The sequence below is a fragment of the Astatotilapia calliptera genome, chromosome 10, assembly GCF_900246225.1.
Source record: "Astatotilapia calliptera chromosome 10, fAstCal1.2, whole genome shotgun sequence".
In the NCBI taxonomy this organism is placed as follows: Eukaryota; Metazoa; Chordata; class Actinopteri; order Cichliformes; family Cichlidae; genus Astatotilapia; species Astatotilapia calliptera.
Window position 1 is genome coordinate 8,919,991 of NC_039311.1, and position 22,211 is coordinate 8,942,201.

At 38.3% G+C, this 22,211-nt stretch overlaps 2 protein-coding genes across 8 annotated transcripts in view; one reads left to right on the forward strand and one right to left on the reverse strand.

The window, feature by feature from the left end:
• Positions 1-6,086: 6,086 nt before the first annotated feature.
• vezf1a (vascular endothelial zinc finger 1a) lies at positions 6,087-17,488 on the reverse strand. 2 transcript variants are annotated; one of them, XM_026182437.1, is made up of 5 exons: positions 17,370-17,488; positions 11,112-11,863; positions 7,266-7,335; positions 6,998-7,160; positions 6,087-6,474 (listed from the first exon to the last, which is right to left on the reverse strand). In XM_026182437.1, the coding sequence occupies exons 1-5, from the start codon at positions 17,400-17,402 to the stop codon at positions 6,107-6,109; spliced, it is 1,386 nt and encodes a 461-aa protein (XP_026038222.1). In that variant the 5' UTR covers positions 17,403-17,488; the 3' UTR covers positions 6,087-6,106. The 2 variants fall into 2 exon arrangements, with proteins under 2 accessions (XP_026038222.1, XP_026038223.1); XM_026182438.1 differs by lacking the exon at positions 17,370-17,488 and adding an exon at positions 16,311-17,345.
• A 3,011-nt stretch (positions 17,489-20,499) lies between these two features.
• LOC113030009 (unconventional myosin-XVIIIa-like) overlaps positions 20,500-22,211 on the forward strand; it is a 62,376-nt gene continuing 60,664 nt past the window's right edge. For 4 of the 6 annotated variants that reach the window (XM_026181010.1, XM_026181013.1, XM_026181012.1 and 1 more), the window contains exon 1: positions 20,501-20,603. The gene's annotated coding sequence lies outside the window, so the exon portion shown is untranslated. Of the gene's footprint in view, positions 20,604-22,211 lie in introns of all 6 variants that reach the window. The other 2 variants (XM_026181019.1, XM_026181018.1) reach the window with 2 other exon arrangements.

The following is a 22,211-nucleotide window of genomic DNA, read 5'->3' on the forward strand; positions in this document are numbered from 1 at the left end:
AATTCCATCTGCTTTGCTAGCCAGGATTCCCAGCAGGCATCCCTTCAGGTCTTCAGAGGGTGAGCCCCAAAAACAGCATTTAAGACCCGCGACCTCTGACCTGGAAAGCCTGCCCACGAGGCCTGCAGCATAGCTAACAAGACACTTGTCTCATTGCACTGTTTGGATACTTATCCCAGGTACACATAGCTTTGTAAACCCTTAAGTATTTTCTATAATTCTGCACAATCGCGATTTTTACATCAGTGAGACAAAACATCACAAGTCAGGCTATTTATTTAGCCCAGTAGTAATTATCCAATCATAAATGTTTTCATTAGATAACAGTTTCTGGATTACAGGCAGGAGAGTTCACCTGAACTCCTTCACCATGAGGTCTTTTTGTTGTTGTGTCCCGCAGAGTGTGGTGTGTATTGTCTTGTTGAAATAAGTAAGTTCTTCCCTGAATGGCAGCATATGTGGCTCCCAAACCTGTATATATTGTTCACAGGATTAATGGGACCTTCACAGATTTACAAATTACTCATACCATGTGCGCAGATACCATCACAGATGCTGGCTATTGAGCCAGATGGTCTCTCTCTTTATCCATGAATGCAACTTCTGTGATTTAAAAAAAAAGATTTCAGTTTTAGTGTAACTTGAAGGATCAATTCAGTATGAGTTTTTCTTCTTTAATGAGACTTCTGTAGATGATAAAATCATTAAGCGTCCATAGAATTTTAAATTGTTGGCCTATGTGCCCACAAAGCCTTCACAACTTGATGACCCACTCCACAGCTTTACTTTAGAAAAGCTCTGGGAGTTCCTCTGTTATTTCGCCCAGTCCTGTTAATATTTAGCATAATTAGTTGTGAGATGTTCCACTGGTGGGAAACTCATTCTTAAGAATTTTGTAACTTTGCAGTCTTTTGTTAGTTACAGCAAGCAGGTTTTAAATAATTTGATCATCACTGATTGCTGTTTTTACTGGTATTTTTTACACAACTTCCCAGTGGAAACCTTTTAGTTTTTAGCTCTTATTTATCCAGAAATACAGTCTTCTGTGTGCTTCCTACTTTCACTACTTTAGTTATAAATACTGCATTCGAAATTTTGGGTCAGTTAAAAAAAAGGTGACAGTCATAAATCTGCTTTGGTGCTCTGAAAAATGCTTTGCTTTTGCTTTTGCTGATTTTTTTTTAAACTAACTATACATACCAACATTTTACATTAGCTAAGAGGTGAATTTCAGTTGCTCCATTTTATTTTGAAAGAATCAGTGAGGATTATTCCAATTCAGGACCATTTTTAAGAACTAATTTTACAGTTCTTAAATATGTCCATCAACAGCATTTCGATTAATTGTGAGTCATAGAAAAGCATGTTTTACAGTGCCAGAAAAACACACTCAAATGGTATGATGCACTTAGGTAACTAACTAAAATAACAAAGAACAAATGTATAGGAAATGCCTTCACTTTTAGTACTTTTACTATCACTCTGGCTGTCAGTTTGGTAAATAAATGTAATTTTAAAACAATACTTTCAAATACAGACCTATGTACACACTGTTTGATGTGACTGCATGAATCACAACGTGAATAAAGAAGTAAGACAGCAGTGAACTGCAGCTGATTTCTCCACTCCACACAGTGGCCAACACCACCATCTGCTGGACATCTGTTAAAAAGAGTGTTAAAGAACTTCCATTGGATAAAGTCAAGGAAATTAGATCTCATGAAAGGATATGCATACTCATAAGCAGTCATTATCAATAACATTAAAAGTCTGTGTTTCACACACACTAGCAGTGGACATTAAACACTTGAACAGAGCATGTGTTGGGCTGATGGCTTTCATGGTTGATTAGCAGCACCTGCTCCAACCAGCCTCTCGGTTTGTTTCCTGCTTGGTAATCATGCTGGTGGAACAGTTTACCCAATTCAGTCATTTCAGATAGCAATGCAAAGAATACATTATCTAAGAATGAAACATGATTTTGTGTGTGTGTGTGTGTGTGTGTGTGTGTGTGTGTGTGTGTGTGTGTGTGTGTTTGTGCGTCCAACATGTGAAGGCCAGTCTGTTTCAGAAAGAGCTGTTCTAACAGTCAAAACCGTTCTTACAGCACATCAAAGTGAGAACACATAATAAGTTACCAACAGTAAGCATAAGTACAGTACCACAGCTGGTCTGGTTTGAATTTTGTTGGCTGTGACACAGTTGAGTTATTATCCAGTCTGACCTTGTATGGAGTCATCCTTCAACTTTTTTTTCTTTTTATATAAACTATTATTTTAAAAATATTCAAAATTGTATTTCACTTAAAGTATATAGAGTTCCAGTGGCTTGCAAATGTTAATATATGTTACACAAAAGGTTTATATAAATCTACATTCTTGCTGAATTCAGAAACCTTTCTTATTTTGTGAAATATTAGATTTAAACTCTTTCAAACATGTATTTGAATGCAACTGTGAGAAACATTTAGAACGGATAAACAACTTTGTCATTGTGTTCACAGCTACTGTGTGTATGCTAATCAAATCTAGGGAAACTAGCTGAGGTTATAAAGCTCAGGCCCACATTTTCTTATATGCTGCTAGGAAAATGGGGAATAGGTTTACTAAAACATGAGCAAATATATGTGGAAAACAGAGTTTGTACAATCTCAAGCTCGAATGTCTATATTTAATACAGCTCTTCTGTTGTAATGGCCTACCTCTGCCCCATTTCCCTTCTTTAAATGCTGATGAAGCGCTAATGAGTGAATGAGCCACTCTTCCACTGAAGCCATTTCTGATGAGGCTTCAGTGAACAGTAGATGGATCAACTTAAGGGACAGATGAATCCTTAATCTCTATTTTTCCTATTTCTTAACAATGGGACCTTCAGGTACTGTTCATCTGCAGTTTTTAAATGATTTCATTTATTAAGGGAAAAAACTACCCAAACCTACCTGGCACTAGATAACAAAGTAACTGTCCCCTAAACCGAAAGTTGTTGTGCCACCTTTGGCAGCAAAAACTGCAATTAGATGTTTGTCATGGAGGAATTCTGCCCCCCTCTTATTTGCTGAGTTCTTTTAATTCAGAGACCGTGCGTTTGTTGGTATGATGTTCTTTTAATTTTTAATTAAATGCTGTGTTAGTTTGACCCCACGTGTAACGGGAGGCAATCCAAAAAGTTACATTTTTGTCTAGTTGCCTCAGAATATTTTCTCAACAGACTCTGACCATCAAGATGTTCTGACCTTAACTGAGACAAGTGAGGCCTGCAGTTCAGACGCTGCTCTGGGTTCTTTTCTGATTTCCTGGATGAGTCTGCGATGTGCTCTTGGGAGTAATTTTGGTAGGCTGCCGACTACTGGGAACGTTCACCACTGTTCCAGGGACAATGAATCTCCCCAAAGGTTTGTCCCAAAGGTTTAGGAACGAGTTTGTGGCCTTTTCCAGGCTAATACATGTCAATGTTTTTGTTTCTGTTTTAGTTCATGGCATGTTCTGTTTTTTTGTTGTCGTTTTTGTTAGATTCTTTCACCTAATGTTCTTTGTCCAACGGGTTTCTATTTAAGTGATTTCTTGATTCAACAGGTCTAGCAATAATTAGTCCTGGGTTTGGCGAGTGAAAAGGAAAGGATAATCAGCAGCACGGAGGGTTATAAGTTTCATTAAGATCCTGATATGTTTGTAGTTACAGTGCTGTATTAACTTTGAACTATACTTAATACATAAACACATTTGATAGTTTTCTTTTATTTAGACAACCCAAATAAAAGGCACATAACATTGCGCATGTTTATGTAATAATCTGACAAACGTACATTTAAAAAAAAAATGTAGGAATGTTTGACCTTTCTGCTAGTCAGAAAGCCTAGTGTCTCATATATACAAAATTATCAATGTTAATGTTCTAATACAAAAAATTTATAAAAAAGGTTATCTTTCACATCTATTGTAACTACCTTATCCTTGGAACTAAAATAGTTTTGTACAAAGATATACATTCAACTGCTTTCACAAGTGTCCTGGAATTTCCAATTAACCATTTTCCTTAAAAATAAAGAGATGTTCAATTCCACCAGAAATATTCAGTTTATCACATCATTATTGTTTCAAATTTGGCAAACAGGCTATTATAGTGTATCTACGTAAATATAACAAAAATAAAAAAAAACAAAAACGCTAGACTAATATTTTGTTTAAAACAAAACTTGGGGAAAAAAAAAAAGAAAAGAAAAAAAAAAGACAAACATGCATATTGCATTTTTCAGTATAAACTCTGTCAACTCAGATGAGCTGAAACACTGCTGAAATACCATGGCATTCACTAAAAACAAACAAACAAAAAAAAAAAAAAAAAAAAAAAAAAAAAGGTCAACAGCTACAGTGTTCGGGGTCATGCATTGTCAGTCTCGCCTGTTGTTTCAGTGGACACAAACTTGCATTTGATTAAACAGTTCCCAGCCACATACTGTACCTATGCAGACTGAGACTTTAAAGGAAATTTAAAAAAGGTAAACAGCATGTATTCCATTGTACAGTCATTTATCATTTTAAATGGACGGCTATTAAAAACAAAACAAAAAGTCTTGGACAACTTCTTCCTCACTGAAGTCAAACCCCACGATGCCAAATCTTTTAGGGAATCCAAAAAGTTACATGGAGAGGAATCATGACACATGGTAGATATCAGTATAAAAAGAACCGCGTTCATGAGTAATGGGGCTTTTCTATACGTTTCCTGAGCGAAGCATCCTTAGCATATGGTTGGGGATGAAACAGAAAAAAAAGAAAGAAAGAAAAAAAAAGTAAAAGTGTGCAGAAGAGTCAGCCAAAAGTATGCTGCTTTAAAAATAAAAATAAGGTGACACTTAAAATCAGACCTTGATTAATGAAACATTCAGTTTGAAAATCATTACTGACATCCATTGTGTAATCAAAATCACCAACACTTTGAGGGTTGGATTCGAAATTTTAGAAGTTAAAAATTGTTCAAGTGTTCCCTCGGTTTTTTGTTTTTATTTGTTTTTTGAGCAGTACGTTTAGTCACCACCATGGTGACGGGTAACAGCCTGAAAAAGCTTCACTGCAAGGCTTTCCACAATCAGCCACTAGATGGTGCTCAAGTGCTTGCGGTTGCTGCAAAAAACACTGAGACGCCACTTTGATCTTCAATAATACTGCTGTTCACCTGTATGCAGGATATTCTTTCAGTGCAAGATTCGTTCCATTCTGAATTCATGAAGAAAACCAAAAAAAAATTAACACTACAAATAGGAAAATAAAAACAGAACTTTGTGTGTCCATACATACAAAAACAAATAGAAATATTTCATAGTCAAGAGGACAGTGTCTTGATATCCACTTGCTAAAAGCAAAAATTAAAATGCTGACGTGGAAAATACATTACTATGTCAACTGTACAAGTTAGTGTACCTCAAGAGCATACCTATTATCTGAGAATACAAAAGAAATGCTATAGCAATGTGAAAAAATATTCTTCCATGCAAGTGGAAGCTGCTGTCCCTTTTACTAGACTCATTTCCTATAACATTAAATAGTGATTAGCAGGCTATAGTTAAAAAACAAAAAAAACCAAAAACCAATATACAAAGTAACACCCAGAGACTTTGGGAGAGAACTTGTAAAACATCAAATACAGCAATTTATAGTTATTGCTTCAGTTCATTTCCCATCTCCCTTTTACAAAAAGCACTGATGTGTTTTCCTAAGGAGTCCTCGAGGATGAGGAATCCTCTCATTTGTCATAATACAAATCACAGTTTCATCGTTCTAACTGACTACACTAAGTCTTACGGCTGTCCTGATTTCAAGATAAATCCTACTCAAATTCTACTCTTATTCTGCGTCCCATGCCAGTCACTTAACCTCGGTTGGGACACAGCTGGGACTTGGTGAGCTCCTACTGGCCGCACAGCTCGTGTAAATATTCACTTCAGAGCTCGGAGAAGTGAGCGCTGTTCTAGGTGAGAAAGAGCTGAGCCCGAGGTTCAGCTGTGAGGACAGGAGTCTCTTGTTTCACTTCATTTTCCCTTTCTTCTTGGCCAGTTCACCTTGCTCCCTCCTTTTTATCTTTTATTTTAATTTTTTTTTTTTTACATTTTTTACCAAGGTGGGGATGAAGGCAAGACTTGGGAGAGAAAAGGCATGCTATCCACTGGCCTCATGGCGATGTTGAGCGGCCCGGCTATATTCATAGGCATCGGGGTTGTGATCGCGACAGGGTGGGCGATATTCATAGGCGCGGTTGCCGGGATGTTCACGGAGGCGATGTTGACGGGCCCAGTGATGGTGACAGGGTGCTGGAGGCTGACTGGAGATGTGATGTTGACCGTGTTGGTGCTAATGTTCATTTGTGCGGCGATGGTGACGGGGTTGTTGTTGTTCGCATTGCCCCGATTCATCGCTGAAGTGATGGGGGCAGAGATGGTCACAGGCGTGGCTGAAGCAGAATTGCAGACTTCGTTACCGTCTGGAGAAACCCAAGAACAAGCATTTTACTTAGCTTTGCAGCATTTAGCAAAAACAAAAACAAAATAAACACCATTATCTTGTACTTTGCACAAATATTACAGCAATAGCGAGGATCAGCACTGGTCAGTGGTGCTCAACATGTACAGGTTGACAGCTTTTATGACAACTGCAGCGGTATGGTGACCAACAAAATGAGTCTTGCTAATACATAAAGAGACTGGCATTTAATACTTTTTTTTTTTTTTTTTTAAAGTCCGCACTCTTGAAAAAAAAAAGAAAAAGAGAAGAGCATGAAACTTTAGGACAACACCTTAGGTGGTTTGAGCTAGTTTCAAAAACCACATTTTTCTAAAAATGCTCTCCACTCGAAGCTCTGGCAAACTCACAGCCTGTACGATATTACTGCCTTTATCCCTTATTGCTTACAGTAATGCGAAGGCAATATGCAGGGATTGGTTTCCATCGTTTTTAAATGCACGGCCCTATGGTGCTGCTGTACTTGCTCCCAGTGTGTGACGAACCTTTGTTACAGGAGTTAAAGTTGGTCTGCCCGTGAGTCTTCAGATGACTGGTGATGTAGGCTGCGCTGAGCATCTTTCCGCAGATACTACAGGTGACTTTGCCTTCATGTCTAATCATGTGGGAACGGAGTCTGTCTTTGGTGGCGAAAGCAGAGGTACAGGCCTGGTGTCGCACAGCAGATGGGGTAAAAGGTCAGTGCAGTGAAATCACGATATTAAAAATGATTTAAAAAAACAAAACAAGCTGCAAAGTAGCCATTTTTCTCACCGTTACTTGACATTTAAACGGTCTTTCTGAGGAATGCACATGCTTCACATGGCAGCTCAAGTGGTCTGGCCTAGATAAAAATGACAACAAAAACATGGTTAAAATTTAAAGACGATACATTTGAGTTCCATTAGATATAGATGAGACAATTTGTACTTCATTGTGTGGAGATTTATTTATAATATGGTTTCTGTAACCCAACAAAAAGCTACCAGTTGTAGGGCTGGTATAACGTCTGCTAACACTTTTAAAAGACTTCACCAAATTCATTTGACATTTATTTTGCTTGCGATTTAACCAAACCTATATGTTGTTACAATACATACAACAAGTGTTAATAATTTACTAAAGGCGCATCATGGACGTGCACAAGCATAAAGTGAAAAGCCTAACATGCATTACAAGTGCAGAAGTGTACGGATGTGCTCTGTTTACTTAGATAATGAGGGGATGGGCACAAAAAAATCCCGAAAAATTCAGTCAATGGTAGTTAATTCTCCATGATCAATCGTGCGTAAATGTGTTTGACCTACTTTTGAACACACACACACAATGAAAAGAAAGGACATTTTTGACATGATATTTGAATAAACTGACAGTTTGATTATTATTACTGTGCTTAGTTCCTAACATCCTTGTTATTACACATATATGAAAATGAAATGAATATGAAGTTCCAGGAATTTTCTTGATACTTCTTAACACAAGTCCTAATCTGAATTTGCATCTCTCTCTGAGGATTAGAAGAAGACCACGTATGGCACAACTGTTGTTCAACAAACAACAATAATCCATGGCTGTGCTGACTTGTGTTTCTGATAAGAACATGTACCTGTGCCAAAATATGATGTGTATATTTATAGGTATTAAAAACTGCCTTTAAGGGAAAACTATTATAACTGAGCATATAGAGAAGATCTATATTGCTCCTTTTGTTATAGAACTTTAAGCAGGGATTTGAGAACACTTAATATCTACTTACACCATGACTGTACTGATATACCTTGTCTATTACACAATAAAAAAAACAAACAAAAAAACCCCACTGAAAACTGATTAAGAAATTGCTGAAACTTGCCTTCTGTATTCCAAGTGTTCAAGCTTAAACTAAAGCTTCATAATGTGTTTTTATGTCAAACTAGCTATAAAAACAAACAAACATACATATAATTTGCAAAGTTCACAGGAAAACTGCTTGAGATTTACAGCGAAAGGCCAACATTCACAAACTTCTTCGTGGCACTGATCCTCCTCTGTCAGCATGTCAGTTCTAGTGAAGCTGTGAGCTGAATCATGTTAGAAGTGCCATAATGGAGTGAGCAAGGGCTACTGCTTTGGCAGCTGCTTCCAAACCGGAAAGTTTCATGCTGCTGGAGTCCCTTCTTTTTTTTCTTCTTTTTTTAAAAATAAAATCAGAGGAGTCAAGTAGGATCTTCTCATGGGTGCCATGAACCGGAATAAAGATTTTTTTCTTTTCCCCTTGCCCCACTGATGAGGAGAGCAGACTCCAGACAGTGCCTGTCTACAGATCCGGCTGAGTGGCAGTGACTCAGTGCCCTGTTACTCAGTCCTCATTCTCACTTTCCAGTATGCTGATGAATCGCTGCTCGACGTCACCAAGTTGGAGGCATGCCTGAGATTGCCCTACACAGCACAGTGCTAATGTTACCGCTTGGCCAGGGTACACTGCTGATGTTTTTGTTGAAGCTGTGTATTGCGGCACACAGCTTGCTGTTTTTTTGTTTTTAATGTTATCACGACTCTCTGCTAAGTCAATACTGATTTATGTACACATCAGGTTTAACAAACACTTGGCTTTTAACAAAATTTTAAATGTATGTCACTATTAAACCTTCTTAAAGTCATTACTTCATGTTAAAAGTGTTGACCTAAACATTACCGCATGGTTCAGTGAATTCCCAGGGGAAAGAGTCTGTGACATGCTGGCGGGAACTGCAAAGTGACAAGTGACGCCTCCCCCTCCTTTGGTACTTCACTGGTGCTCTTCCATGTGCGACTTTTTAAACATGTGGTTGAAATGGTGTGGGGGGTCATTACAAGTACAAGTTTAAACTGCTAACCCCAGCAATAAACATTAAAAAAAAAAAAAAAGGCCACGTTGGAGCAACACGGACACTAGATTGACATAATTATTTGCTCTATATCAAATCACAGTGCGGCTGACTATTCCAAACACCATGACGTGAATAATTCACTTACAAATGTACAAGCTGTTGGGTAGCAGTTCCGTGTACCTTGGGTAAAGCATGAAATATGTAGAATCTAGCATTTGCATTCAAAACTGCATGCATGAAAGATGGTAAAATTTAATACTTCAATCTATTAAGCATGATTTTTTTTTCCTTTGCAGCAGCCATTTGTGGACTGCCAAGGACACACTCATAAAAGACTGGTTGTTAGAATGTATTTATCATTATTTATTTATTGAAATTCTGCATAGACAAGTCAGGACTTTTCCCTATGACCCCCGAATGCAATCACCAGAGGGTGAAATTACTTTTTGTCTCCCCTCCCATAAGAATAAATTAGCTCTCAGATGCACATTTCCTGTTTACAGTAGCCTTGTTAGTTGTTGATTAAAAGCACAGGAATAGAACAGAAGGGTTGTAAAAACAGCGCCATTTTTTCATCAGTTTACTATTTTCTTGTGCCACTCTGTATTATCAGTGTGGCTGACATTCTCACTGCCTACCAAACCCCTTGAAGGACTGATCACATGTACACACAAGGAGTGCTACTAGCTTCTTAGTGCACTCAGTTTAACAATTCCACAGACAACCTAAGTAAACTCATCCCAAACAAACTAGTGGCTAGTGCAACAACAAGGAGGGATTCCCAGTTACCCTGGAGAACACTTTGTCAGGTTTGTGGACAGGCCGATTAGCTTAGCTGGAGAACTCCAGTAAATAAAACCTAAAGCACTTCATTTCTTGCTCCATATTTGAGGGCTGTTCTTCGTCTAAAGTTGTCAATAAACTGACAGCTCCTGCTTTAGGAGACCAGCTGTAGTAAAAAAAACAATCAAACAAAAAACCCCAAGCAGCAAACTACTAAGTTGGCATTCTTCACATCTTCATATGGACATTTTCCATATGAAAGGCAAGACTTCACTTTGGTTTTGAACCAACAAACACTTCTTGTTGTTATCTCACACACTTTCATCACAGCAGAAATGCTCTTGCAGCTGCCAGTAGTTGATTATTGTAAGCTAATGGGTCCAAGCTACTGTGGTTTTATCTGCAAGTAAGCTTGAAGCCTGACAAAATGGATGCTTGTGGGAAACCAGCTGCCACAACAAGGTAAGGTTGTTTCAAACATCTTCGAGACCTCGGTGGCCATAACATGTTTTTAGGACTTCTTGTTCTTCTTATCAGTGCAAATTATTTTTTGTTTGGGGTTTTTATCTCAAAATGACATTTAGACCATCTATTATCTGCATGGTGGTACTGTATAATAAAGAATGTTATGCCATTATCTAACAGAGACTAAAACTTCATCCAGCACCTCATGAACTAAATGATTGTAATTTAAAACAGTAATCTTATCTCCCTATGGAATTCCTGTGTCAGTCTGAATCCCTATGACAGACCTGTTTGGCAGGATATTGGAAAAACAAATTCACATTGGAGATGCTCAATGTGGAAAATTCATTTTTAACTAGAGACATACTGAACAATTTAGGTGTAGAATTAACAAATACAGACAGGTGAGTAACTGAAGGGAAAAACTGACAGCAGCATTATCAGTCAATCTAGTGGAGTTGAACTATTGATGACTGTTGTACTAGTTTCCTTAGAGATCAAAGGACAAAAACCTGATCCTTACCTGGAAAAGCCTTTTCCACACACAGAACATACGTAGGGCTTGTGGACACCCCCATCGTGAGAGCGAACATGGTAGGTCATGCGGTCCTTCCTTTTAAAGCGTTGCTGGCAGATGGGACACTCAAAAGGCTTCTCATCTGAATGGGACAGCTTGTGACGATTCAGGTGGTATACGTCGCGAAAGGCTTTGCCGCACATCTCACATCCATGGTTCTTCTTGACAGGTTTGGCAGGTTTCTTCGGGACATTTTGCTGCGGCACATTGCCCATTGCAGGTGATGTCATGATACTTGTGCCTGAGGAAACAGAGGTTGTTGCTGTGGAGAGGATGCCAGCTACTGTGGAGATGTAGGAAGAGTTGCCGTTGTTTTCTCGTGGCATGGTGCCGATCATGGGGACCATGGTGGGGGCTGTTTGGGCTGTCTTCTTTGGACGTGAAACCATCTTGATACCGGTGTGGCTGGACTCATGACGTCGCAGGTGGTAACTGTCGCGAAAGGCCTTGTTACAGTAGCCGCAGACAAAAGGGGTTTTGCCTTTGTGTTCTTTCTTTATCACAGGCACTGGAAGCCGCTGACCACCTCCGCTGGCGACATTGTCTTTGAGAAGCTCAGCAGCATTGGCAGGTGGCTTCTGGTCTATTTGGATAGGCAGGATAGGCTTCTGGTCAACTTGCTCAGCTCCTGCATTGAGAAGTGGTAGCAGGCTGTTCTGGGCCACCTGGTGCTGGTGGTGGAGGGCTTCATTGGCCTGCTGATGAATCAAACACAGAGGGTTTTTGGTTAAATGAAGACGAATACTATACTTCTACTTATAAAACAAAAGTAACAAGGTGCTAAAGATAATACTAAAGATTTAATAATAATAATAATAATAATAATAATAATAATAATAATGATAACAACTGCGAGAGAAAAATAAAGTCGCCATAATCTAAAGAAAAAAAAAAACAAAAAACAAACTTAATGACCAAGAAACAAAAAGCGTTGAAGCCAGGTGTTCCCTCACTGGAAACTGACAACTCAATAAACACAATATGTGTTAGTAATCTGTTACAGAATACAAAGCTGTGCTGGATGAAAAAGGATACCATCGTGACGGTGCTCACATTCATCATTCATCATGTGACTGCAAAACAGGCATACCAAATAAGAGCCGTAGCAGAGCGCAGTTTAACTACCAAGAAGGCTCCTAAAGAGCAGGCCATCATCTCAGGTACCCAGCTGATTTGGGATAACCATACTTCTGCTCTATTGTGTAAGTAAAGGAGTTAAACGACAGGAAAATAAAGGGCAACAGACTAAATAAAACTTTACATCGGGAATAACTGCTTTGAGATTTTTTTGCACCCCCCTGGGGATCTGCAAGTACAAACCAATGCCAGCTACTGCCGCAGCACAAATGGGATGAAATGGCTGGTTGTAATTACCAATAGCAACAAGATGCTAAGCTGGGGTTTCACTCATTAAGTAATCAAATTTCCTGACTAAATGGATCAGACACAATTTGAGTTTTGTACCATTGCTGTGACCAGCTAAAATCATCCATGACTGTTTGGGCGTACTTGGGGCAGAATGGAGATAGTGGAAGCTGTATGAAATCCGGCTGCCTTATTTTCTTTAAAAAATAAATAAATAAACAAAAAAAAATGACATCACAATAAATATCAATGGAGTTTAATTCAATTAGTTCAGTTAAAAAAAAAAAAAAATCTATCACACTTCTCATAACAATTCATTCTTTTTCATATATCCAAATATGAAAAAAAAGAAAAGAAACACAGTTAACACCGTTTTTTCAGCGACTGGACACACTCAGGACTACTCTGTCGATGTTGTCAACCACCAGCGAGAAAAGCAAGCTGAAATACTTGACCTTTCTCTTTGAGGTTCAATCATCCATCGAAGAAGGCTAGCCAAGAAAAAAGTTGCAAAAGAGAAGACGGGACAGAAAAGAAAAATGAACCTCACAATGTCCTCCTTATGTCATCTAGCCTATTGTGAAAGACACAAATCTGAGCAGTGATGCACTCGGGCCTCAGCAGGGGATCTTTGTATGCTCATCTTCATTGATTTGGCTCATCTATTCATGGGACGGGGACATTGTTTATCCACACACTACTCAGCGAAACTAGCCGTCATTCCTACATATGCAATGGGACCTGGGAACTCGAGGAGAATGCCACCCATCCATTTGTCTGAGCACCTGCTTACACTTGCCACCTTCCAGGATTAGTCATCATCATGCCAATGCTAACCCGTCCGCTGGCACAACAGGGGTGGGGAGAGCTTTATGTTTGGGTTGGAGGGGGGAGGTGGGGTACTAGCAGTGAACCCCCCTTTGTGAAGCTTGTGAACAGCAGACGTAGCCAGTGTAGACAGCCTGGCCCTCTATGCAGAGGTGCAGGGCCTGTAAGCTGCTGTGCCTTCATGCAGCTCTGACCATTTTGACACAAATGCGCTCTGACAAGTGGGGCTGCTCCCTCATAAATAACATCAAAATGGAGGGAGTGTCCTGATGGCTCCATGGGCCACTGTAGGCTTGAATTGCGCTCACGGTCTGAGTTAGATTATGCGCTGTCTTTCTTTAGTCTTTTGTGCCACACTCTACAGCTGCTTGCCGAAATCTCAATTTTTCCATCACAGGCAAAAACTGATGACAGGGATGAAAAGAGGGGCAGAGAAAGAAACAAAACTTCTAATTACATAATTTGTTTTTCGAGTACATCTAATTTTTGAGGAGTTTTTTTCTAGGTCCTTCTTTCAAGTTCTGAATTTTTTTGGCTGCCGTCTAGTTTGCTTAGTGGGCAAACTTCTGAAATGTTGTCAATCCCCTAATTTTTTTTTTAATGATCCCAAAAAGTTGTACTTCAGGGATTCATTTGGTTAAGGCGTATTTTTTCGTACAGATATTTGAGTTCTACTAAGAGTGAACAAACCTTTAAGGACATTCAACAGAGGCTAGTCTTCTAAACATCCAGAATGGGTGGCATTTAACACCCCTATAGCTAATAGGTGTGCTGTATTACAATGAGCAATCGCTGTGACATTGAGACAAATCACATGTCAAAATAAATAGATACATTTAAAAAAAAAACCATAAAAATGTACCCAAAAAACTATGAAACGCTTAAACATCTACAAAAATAGCCAAGCAGATATACCCTGCATTTCTGATGTAACCCATTTTACAGACCTGTGCTTTTCATTTCAGTCAAAATGACCAGAATTATATTGTACCGTAAAAACATGAACCTTCCACATGAGCAGAAAAACACATGGAACTGATTCTCGACGGCACCAACAAGCCTCAATATTTTCCTTTCTTTTTTAAACAAAGGTAATAATAAGTAATATATGTAACATATTTACCTTTGTTAAAAAAAAAAGAAAAAAAGAAGTAATATACGTAACATAATAACAAGGGGGGGGGGGGGGGGCAGCGACAAGCAAAATACTGTGCACGTTGGAGGAGAGAGAAAAAAATAAAAAAATAGAATACATAATAGTTACTACCAAGTCTAAAGCTCTAGCAAGAGCATCCAAAACATGTTTTATATAAACAGTGATTGTGCAATTTCAAAAGGGGTTGTTTGTTATGAAGGTCCAGTTTTAAGCAGAACAAAGACTTGGAGTTAGTGATACTTGATAACATCCCTCACTAACACCATGCTTATGCACACTCTTTCAGTGTCATGTAAGTTGGGTATTATTTCAAGTCAATGTGAGTACTGAAAAATTTAATATTTTCAGTACAGTCTATTCATCTGATGAGCTTCATTTAGTTACTGAGATTTGCCATCTGAATGTTTTGGTAAAATAGGGCAAAACAGAAACAAAGAATCTTTTACACAATTTCCAATTACCATAAAGCATTCGTTTTCACTGTGGGTTTCTGAGTGGCTATTGCAGTTTCTGGAGAAAGCCAAAACTGATTTTCGTGCACACATGGATTGCGTTATAACTTTTCTCACTTACCTAAAAGGGTTATTAGTGTAACACTTCACACATCCATGTTCAGAGTGCTGAAAACAACATGATTCACCAATTTTCCTGAATGTAGCCTCACAAAAACTGCCCCCCCCCCTCCCCTCTTTTGAACATGTTTTCCCCACATTGTGCATTTACCTGACAGAGGATATGCAGCAGGTAATATTTAAGCTGGTTTACGCAACAACACTGGTCATTTAAAACACCTGACAAAGCTTTTCAGAAAATATCACCAATTTTCATGTAAACTTCTTGTTTACAAAAAACAAACTATAATGTGTTGAAAAACAATGAAGTTAAAAAAAAATGCTTCAAAGTGTTCCAGGAGCCTGAATTTAAAGGCACACTGATTTACATGAAACTGACACAGTAACAGTGTGAGGTACATAATACACGCAGGGCCTCTGGCTAGACGCCAGATACTGCATGACAAATGACATTGTCTGTCTGCCTTTTCAATTATGAAGAAATAGTACACAAAGATGTGAATGAACGACCACTCCGACAGCAGAGCAAATTATCAGAAACTCAGGAAAAAAACAAAGTGTCCAAAAAGCAGTGAAATGAACACAACTTAAGATGGATTTCTTTAAACTATTTGCCAAAGTGAGCTATTCAGATTCTTTGCAGCCATTGATGTCCTTACACCAAGCAGTGAAAGCTTAATCAGAGCATTAATGATCAGTTTTTTTCCACACTTTAGAAGACTTTTAAAAAGAGAAGTGGCTCTTTAGCATGAAAACTATAAATTGTGCACTTCTATTCACATATCCTGTTTTTTCCCCCGTTGTCATTGACATATTTATTTATTACACAAAATATATTACTATTAGACAAAGGGTGCAGCACCAACTACTGCAGCAGGTTAAACTCTAGACCTTCATCTGATCATTAAAGCCTGGAATAAAATAAAGTTGTGAACATTACATATGCAGATTTGAAGGGTTTACTGAAAAGTAATTTTTGGGAATGATCCTGAAGTTACTGGGAAGTTCCTCCCACGAGGAGAACTTTGCAACACCCACTAAAGTGTTGAGTCAAAGGTAAAAATTAATTTTAAGCACTGGAAATACACAAGAGACCGCAGAATAGTGGTAAACCTGGAAAAATGGTGCGTATTGGGAATGGAAACTAAAAATATATATATTTATATTGCATTGGGGTTACACAAAAACGGACTCAACTGTAAAACATGAAATCTTTATCCTTACAAAACTCATTTGCTCCATGTTCCGAGCTCATTTCTTGTAGCCTAGGTAAGGCCATGCGATTGAGAAGCTCACAAATACGAGTGAACAATAGCCTTCATTCTTAGCACATATTGAAATTCACTAAACCGTGACAGATATCACTCTAAACCGCAGCACTCGCTTTCCTTCCCAGCACGCATTTATTCATTTCGTAACGCCGTTGCTAATTTCAAATGCGCCTCTTCGCTGCTAGTGTTAGCTGATGTTGTGTGCATAGTTTGAATTCCTTTCCACCACGGTCACCAGAATAAATAGCTTAGTTAATAAGCAGAGAATCTGCACAGCGCTGGTCGTCAAGTCTTGTAACGTTAGTTTTGCAAGCTCATTATGGCAGCCTCGCCCACATTAAGCTAAATTAGCAAGCGAGTGTAATTAAGGTAGCCCGAACATCGTTAGCTACTTGGCTAGTTAGTGTCGAACCGGCTGGAGCAGGCGGAAAGTTCACCGCGGACTTGAGAACCGCCGTTAGTAAATCTCAGCAGCTAAAAACCTCTGTGTACACTTAACCAGAGATTTGCCAAATCTACAATGCGTGTTCTGTTATCCACGCTACACTGAAACATGTCGCAGCGTTACATCTCATTATCCCACGGCGCCTGATCAAAGCCTTCAGTCAAAGGGGGGAAAAAACAGGTCTGTCTCGATTGTAACGGTGCAGTGGCGTCTCCTGCTTCACTCCAAGTGATCCCGCATGTTTGGCTCCGGCTAGGCAAACAAACTTAAAAAAACAAGGAATCACAAACGCTGTCGAAGTATTAAACGCAAATACCCAAATATCGTCGGGGTAAGAAAACATGCCGCTTTTCAAACAATGCTTGGAGAGATTAGATTTTTTGTTCTAGCGTCATTCCCAAGCCTCACAGCTGGAAGCCTGGATTCATATACCATTGTTTTGCTTGGTTACTTGTTCTTGACATTAATCGTTTAAAAACTGGATTTACCACTAAGATATGAAGCCGTTTGCAATTCTACGGTTGTTTTACCGACTATTCCGGTTTCCCTCCAAAAGAGACAACTTACTTGAAAAAGAAACGTACTCCAGCTCGGCTCCATTTCCACACTTACTAATTCTGTAGGAAACCTAGTAGAAGCCTACAACAAAGCAACCAAACATGGCAGCTAAACAACTTCCGGTGACCTCAAGGGCTGAACCACTTTGCGCAGGATTTGGCGGGGTTCATTAAATTTCGTATTTTGAAATGAATTCGTACGCATAACTCGTGAAATATGAATTAATCACTAACAAGAATAGCAACTTACGATGTATGTTGAATTCAAATTCACAAGAGATTGTATGAATTGTTCCCGTGTTATTACGATAGTAATCTGGTGGCGTTGGATTTTTAAAACACCCCCCTGGATGGTTTTTGCTGATGCTGTGAGGGGAATTTGTTATATTAGATTGTCGCATGTGGCTGGGAAATGATTGCGTTTCAGTAACGTTTCGTCCTTTTTAAAAGGGAAAAAAAAAGATGCTAGCGTGTTGTTCTGCATTACAAATAGTTGGGCGGTCGTCTTTCCCACTGTGCCAAGTGGTTCATTTTAGAGAAGTAATTTGAGTGCGAGTTTATTTTCATTCATGTAATAGGGATGAATGAAAAGGCAGAGCCATAATATCCTAAATTTACTTTTTACGTCATGTACACTTGGGTTAAAAGTGATTCTAGTTCCATCTTTCATCATTACCTGCAGAATTTGGCTATTAGTATTTACCACAACCTCGAGGTAATGATGCAAGCCTCAGATATGCTTCTGAATAGATAAAGTCCTGTAGATGCTGTTTTTTTTTTTTGCGTGAGATAACTTGTACATTAAACAAAAACAACATTTTTATATAAGCTCTTGGAAAATGAAAATTGTCACTTTCTAAAAAAAGGGCTTTCATCCTTTATTTACAATTCACACACACACATACACACGCACGCGCACAATGCAGTGCAATCCTTAACTGTCATCCAAATGTCAATTGTCATTCACCATCCAACTGTATAAGGAATGGTAATATGTTAGGGACTCAGTGGTAACTGACAGGGAATGAGTCATAGTTTCCTTGTATTATCCTGGTGGTGTGAGTCAGATAGGTTTCATTCCTTAATCTTAGTCAGGTGATAAGAAAAAGTTGATATGACATTTTTCTTTGGAAATGAATAATTCATTAACATTCTCCACTGAAGCTGACCAAGAAGTCCTCATAGATAGAGACAGACAGTATAGGTGAAAAATATATCGTAAACCATACATTACTAAAAAAAAGGTACAGAGACTCTGCAAGACCAGTAGGTGATGCTACAAAACCTTAATAAGCAACAGGAGGTCTTACTACTTCAACAATTCCATGTTCCCTGTTAGATTTATAATTTCATTGTTAATACAAGTTAAATAATATTCAGACTGACTGGTAATGTTCAAAAGTTCAAAAAGTATTGTAGTTCATTCTTAAAACCTTTCTAATGAACATTGGGAAAATAATAACTGGACACTGTGGGGATTTTTCACTTTTCATTTTGAGATTTTGGAAGAAATGTATTACAAAAAATTGGCAACGTGTTCAGGGTGTGCCCTGTCTCTCACCCTATGATCACAGGGACAGACTCTAAAACCCTCGTGATGCTGAATTGGGCAGTGGAAGGTGGATGGATGGATGGATGGAAGAGCAAAGTAATAATGTCTTCCAGAGAATGGCTTGTTCTTAAGGTTAACGTGGATACAGATCTGTGCATGAATCAGTATTGTACACACTCCTTCTAGTGCATTCTTTAAACTCTGCTTATCACTGAATGACTGTTCAATGAAGGAGCCCCATTGTAATCTATTCTCAGTTTTTTCCAACTGTATATTGAAAGTTTTGAATCTCATACAGTCCAATCAATGTTTTAGTTGGAGGTATTCATATCTCCCTAATCCAGCTCCAATGAAGAAAAAGTGTCCAACAATGAACTTCAGCTGAAAACAAAACTTTATGTTGACTGTCAGTCCAAGCTGCTTCAGTGTAAATTTATATCTCAACATCAACTCGCAGTAGAGGTACGTGCCCCAGGCCAGGAGCACTACTATCAGAAGCCAAGTACTGGGCATCTCATTTGAGACACGGGGGCACTCCATGGATAAATTCAGACAAACCAGAATTTGCCAAAATGTAAATGCATATTTTCATCAAAATAGTAAGAGTAATAAAAAAAATGGAAAGGAAATCAAGTTTGGCATGTTGTAAATGTCTAAAATGATTTTTTCTAAAATGAATGGATCAGTGTGAGTAAACTATTAAGGTAATACATTTTAGATTGTGGTTCTCTCCTCAGAATTGCAGCTTCCTATGTGTAATGAGCTTTAACAAGCAAAACATATGGGATTATCTGGAGTTCATTATGTATGTGTATATTGAAACTGCTGGGAGAAGGAAGAAATGATGCAAATGAGGTGAAACATTTTATGCAATTGATCTTGCAAATTGAGTTCTAACATATGCTGTAATCAACTCATCATTGTTGTAGGAGGAATTATCCTAAAGAATTCCATATAAATAGGTAAATAATGTTTAAAATAACCATTCACCACAACTCAGATTCTGTTTGGGTTTAAAGTCTGTATGTCAGTGACTGTAACACCAATGTCACTGGACTGTAACTCATTAGCTGCAAAACACTTTATGTGTTATCCAATGTGAAATCAACATGTTAACAATATAAGTTTTTCTCTACGAAAAACTGGGCAGCTTGGAACTAAATATCTGTGCTTACATCCTTTGTATGGTTAAAATAAAGACCAGGAGGGGTCACTGCTGTCCAGTGTAGTCTTCCGGAGCTTTCATGTGCTGTTGGATTTATTAAAATTTAGAGCGTTAGCCTACATTTTGGACATCTAAATCGTCCTACTATCATTGAGGACTAATCCCCCCCATGTTTCCAATTTAGACCATTAAGAGAGAGGTTGTTTTTCAGCTTTCCCTCTTTATAATATATATTTTAAAGTGTAATGAGGAGACTACTTAAGTTTATTAAAACTATTGAGCTGTTTGGGGGAAAATGAATTAATCATCTGATGTACGACACCATTTTCCAAGTTTTTTGTGTTTATTTCTTTACGAGGATAGCTGCTTCCCCGCAGGTCGCTTATGTCAAAGTAATCAGAAGTCGGAGCTTACTGCAAGCATTTGAAAGCATCACAAAAGCATTTGTCGCACCTGCTGACAATTCATTGGAAAATGCCGAAAACCTGTAGTAAGACTACAACGCTGTCATGTTTAGGCAATTACAGGTAGGAATTGTCATATGTTACAGTGTTACTTAATTTGTATCGTTTATCGTGAGTGACATTAGTACACTCTTTATCACTGCTAAAGAATGAGGGCAAAGCAGCTTAAAGGGAGAGCATTATGGCCAAGCTCAGGACTAGCCGTGTCGACAACCTATGCGTAGTGTTTAAAGTTCAAGAAAACGAAAAACTAATAACAACAGACCAAACTGCGCTTTCCAGTAATAAAATACGACGAAAATGCATACCTAAATGTTAACTGTAAGATAAACTGAGTTGCTTTCGGACATTTCATAGCTTTCTTCTAAGAGCATGTGATTTAGCTTGGATTAGGTTTGAATTTACAGTTTACTGTTCAGCATGGCTTCTCGTTATACATATGGAGCTTAGTGGAGGCTCCCATGCACATAGCTTCAGTTTTCAATCATTTAGTGATGATGCTGAGTATCTGAGAGCAGGAAAGCTACGCTCTTTAAAACACTGTATGTTATTATGTAGGATAGATTGAGGTGTGTCAAAGATAAGTTTTAGATAAGATCACATTCCTTATCTAGGGTGCATGTTTCGTTTGTTGATACTACAGCGGGGGATACCAGTTCCTATACACACCCAAATATATACAGGCTACTTTTCTATTGAACTGAATTAGATAATAGATTGATACTGAAATAAAAATAGTGATACTGCTCTGCAGTTTGATAACGTTTTTTTAAATGATTTTAACCCCAAGGTGTAGAAAGGACTTCAAATCCAAGTTTTAAATGTGGATTATGTTTTTCTCAAGAAGGTCAGAGGTCATGTGAAATGTAAATAAAAACAGAATGACATGATTTGCAAACCATGTGAACTTTGTAACTCTGTAACTGAAAATGGTACAAAGATAATACATGAGTTGTTAAAATTGAGATGTTTTATTTTCATTTTTTTTTTTTTTTTAAATTTATTAAATCTAGTGGTCTTTAATTTGATGCCAGCAACATAATTCAACAAGTCAGGTCAGGACCACAGCAGTTCCTATTTATCTGTGGTTTCTGCAATGGTTTAGGAACTGAGAAGGTCAGACCAGCTTTAATATCTTTTTTGATATGACTTCAGCTGTACAACAGTATAAATCTTCCTTTTCATTGTATAATGTGTTAAATATTTTCAGTGGTGTTGTTTTTGGATAGGTGTGGAGTGCAGCCAGTCCAGTTTAGCAGCTAAACTCTTACCACAGAGGTATGCTGTTGTAATGTCTGCAGAATTGGGCTTGTCATTGTCTTGTTGAAATAAAGAAAGACTTCCCTGACACTTACAGCTGTACGTACATCCATCCATTGAGTCGTCCACTGTGGGGTTGTTAATGTATTGCAGAACTAATACAGAGCCAGACAGCCATTCACAGACACACCTACAGCTAAAACTCTACAGAGAAAGTGTGGATTTGAACCCAGGAACTTCTTGCTCTTAGGCATAAACCACAAACCACAGCACCACCAGACTTTCAGCCTTTCTGTATATGCCTTTCTACCATTCAGCATTATCTGTGCTTTCACAGATGTGCTAGTCATGTGTATGTCATAGTACTTATGATTAATTACTGACTGAATCTTTTTGCCAATTACTTAGTTA

Excerpts from the sequence above, each read along its gene's own strand:
- vezf1a (XM_026182437.1), bottom strand. The coding sequence starts at position 17,402 with ATGGAGCCGAGCTGGAGTACGTTTCTTTTTCAA. Across the intron at positions 7,161-7,265 it reads CGTTTAAATGTCAAGTAACG|GCCTGTACCTCTGCTTTCGC; the intron begins GTGAGAAAAATG and ends GTGCGACACCAG. Across the intron at positions 6,475-6,997 it reads CTTTAACTCCTGTAACAAAG|ACGGTAACGAAGTCTGCAAT; the intron begins GTTCGTCACACA and ends GGGTTTCTCCAG.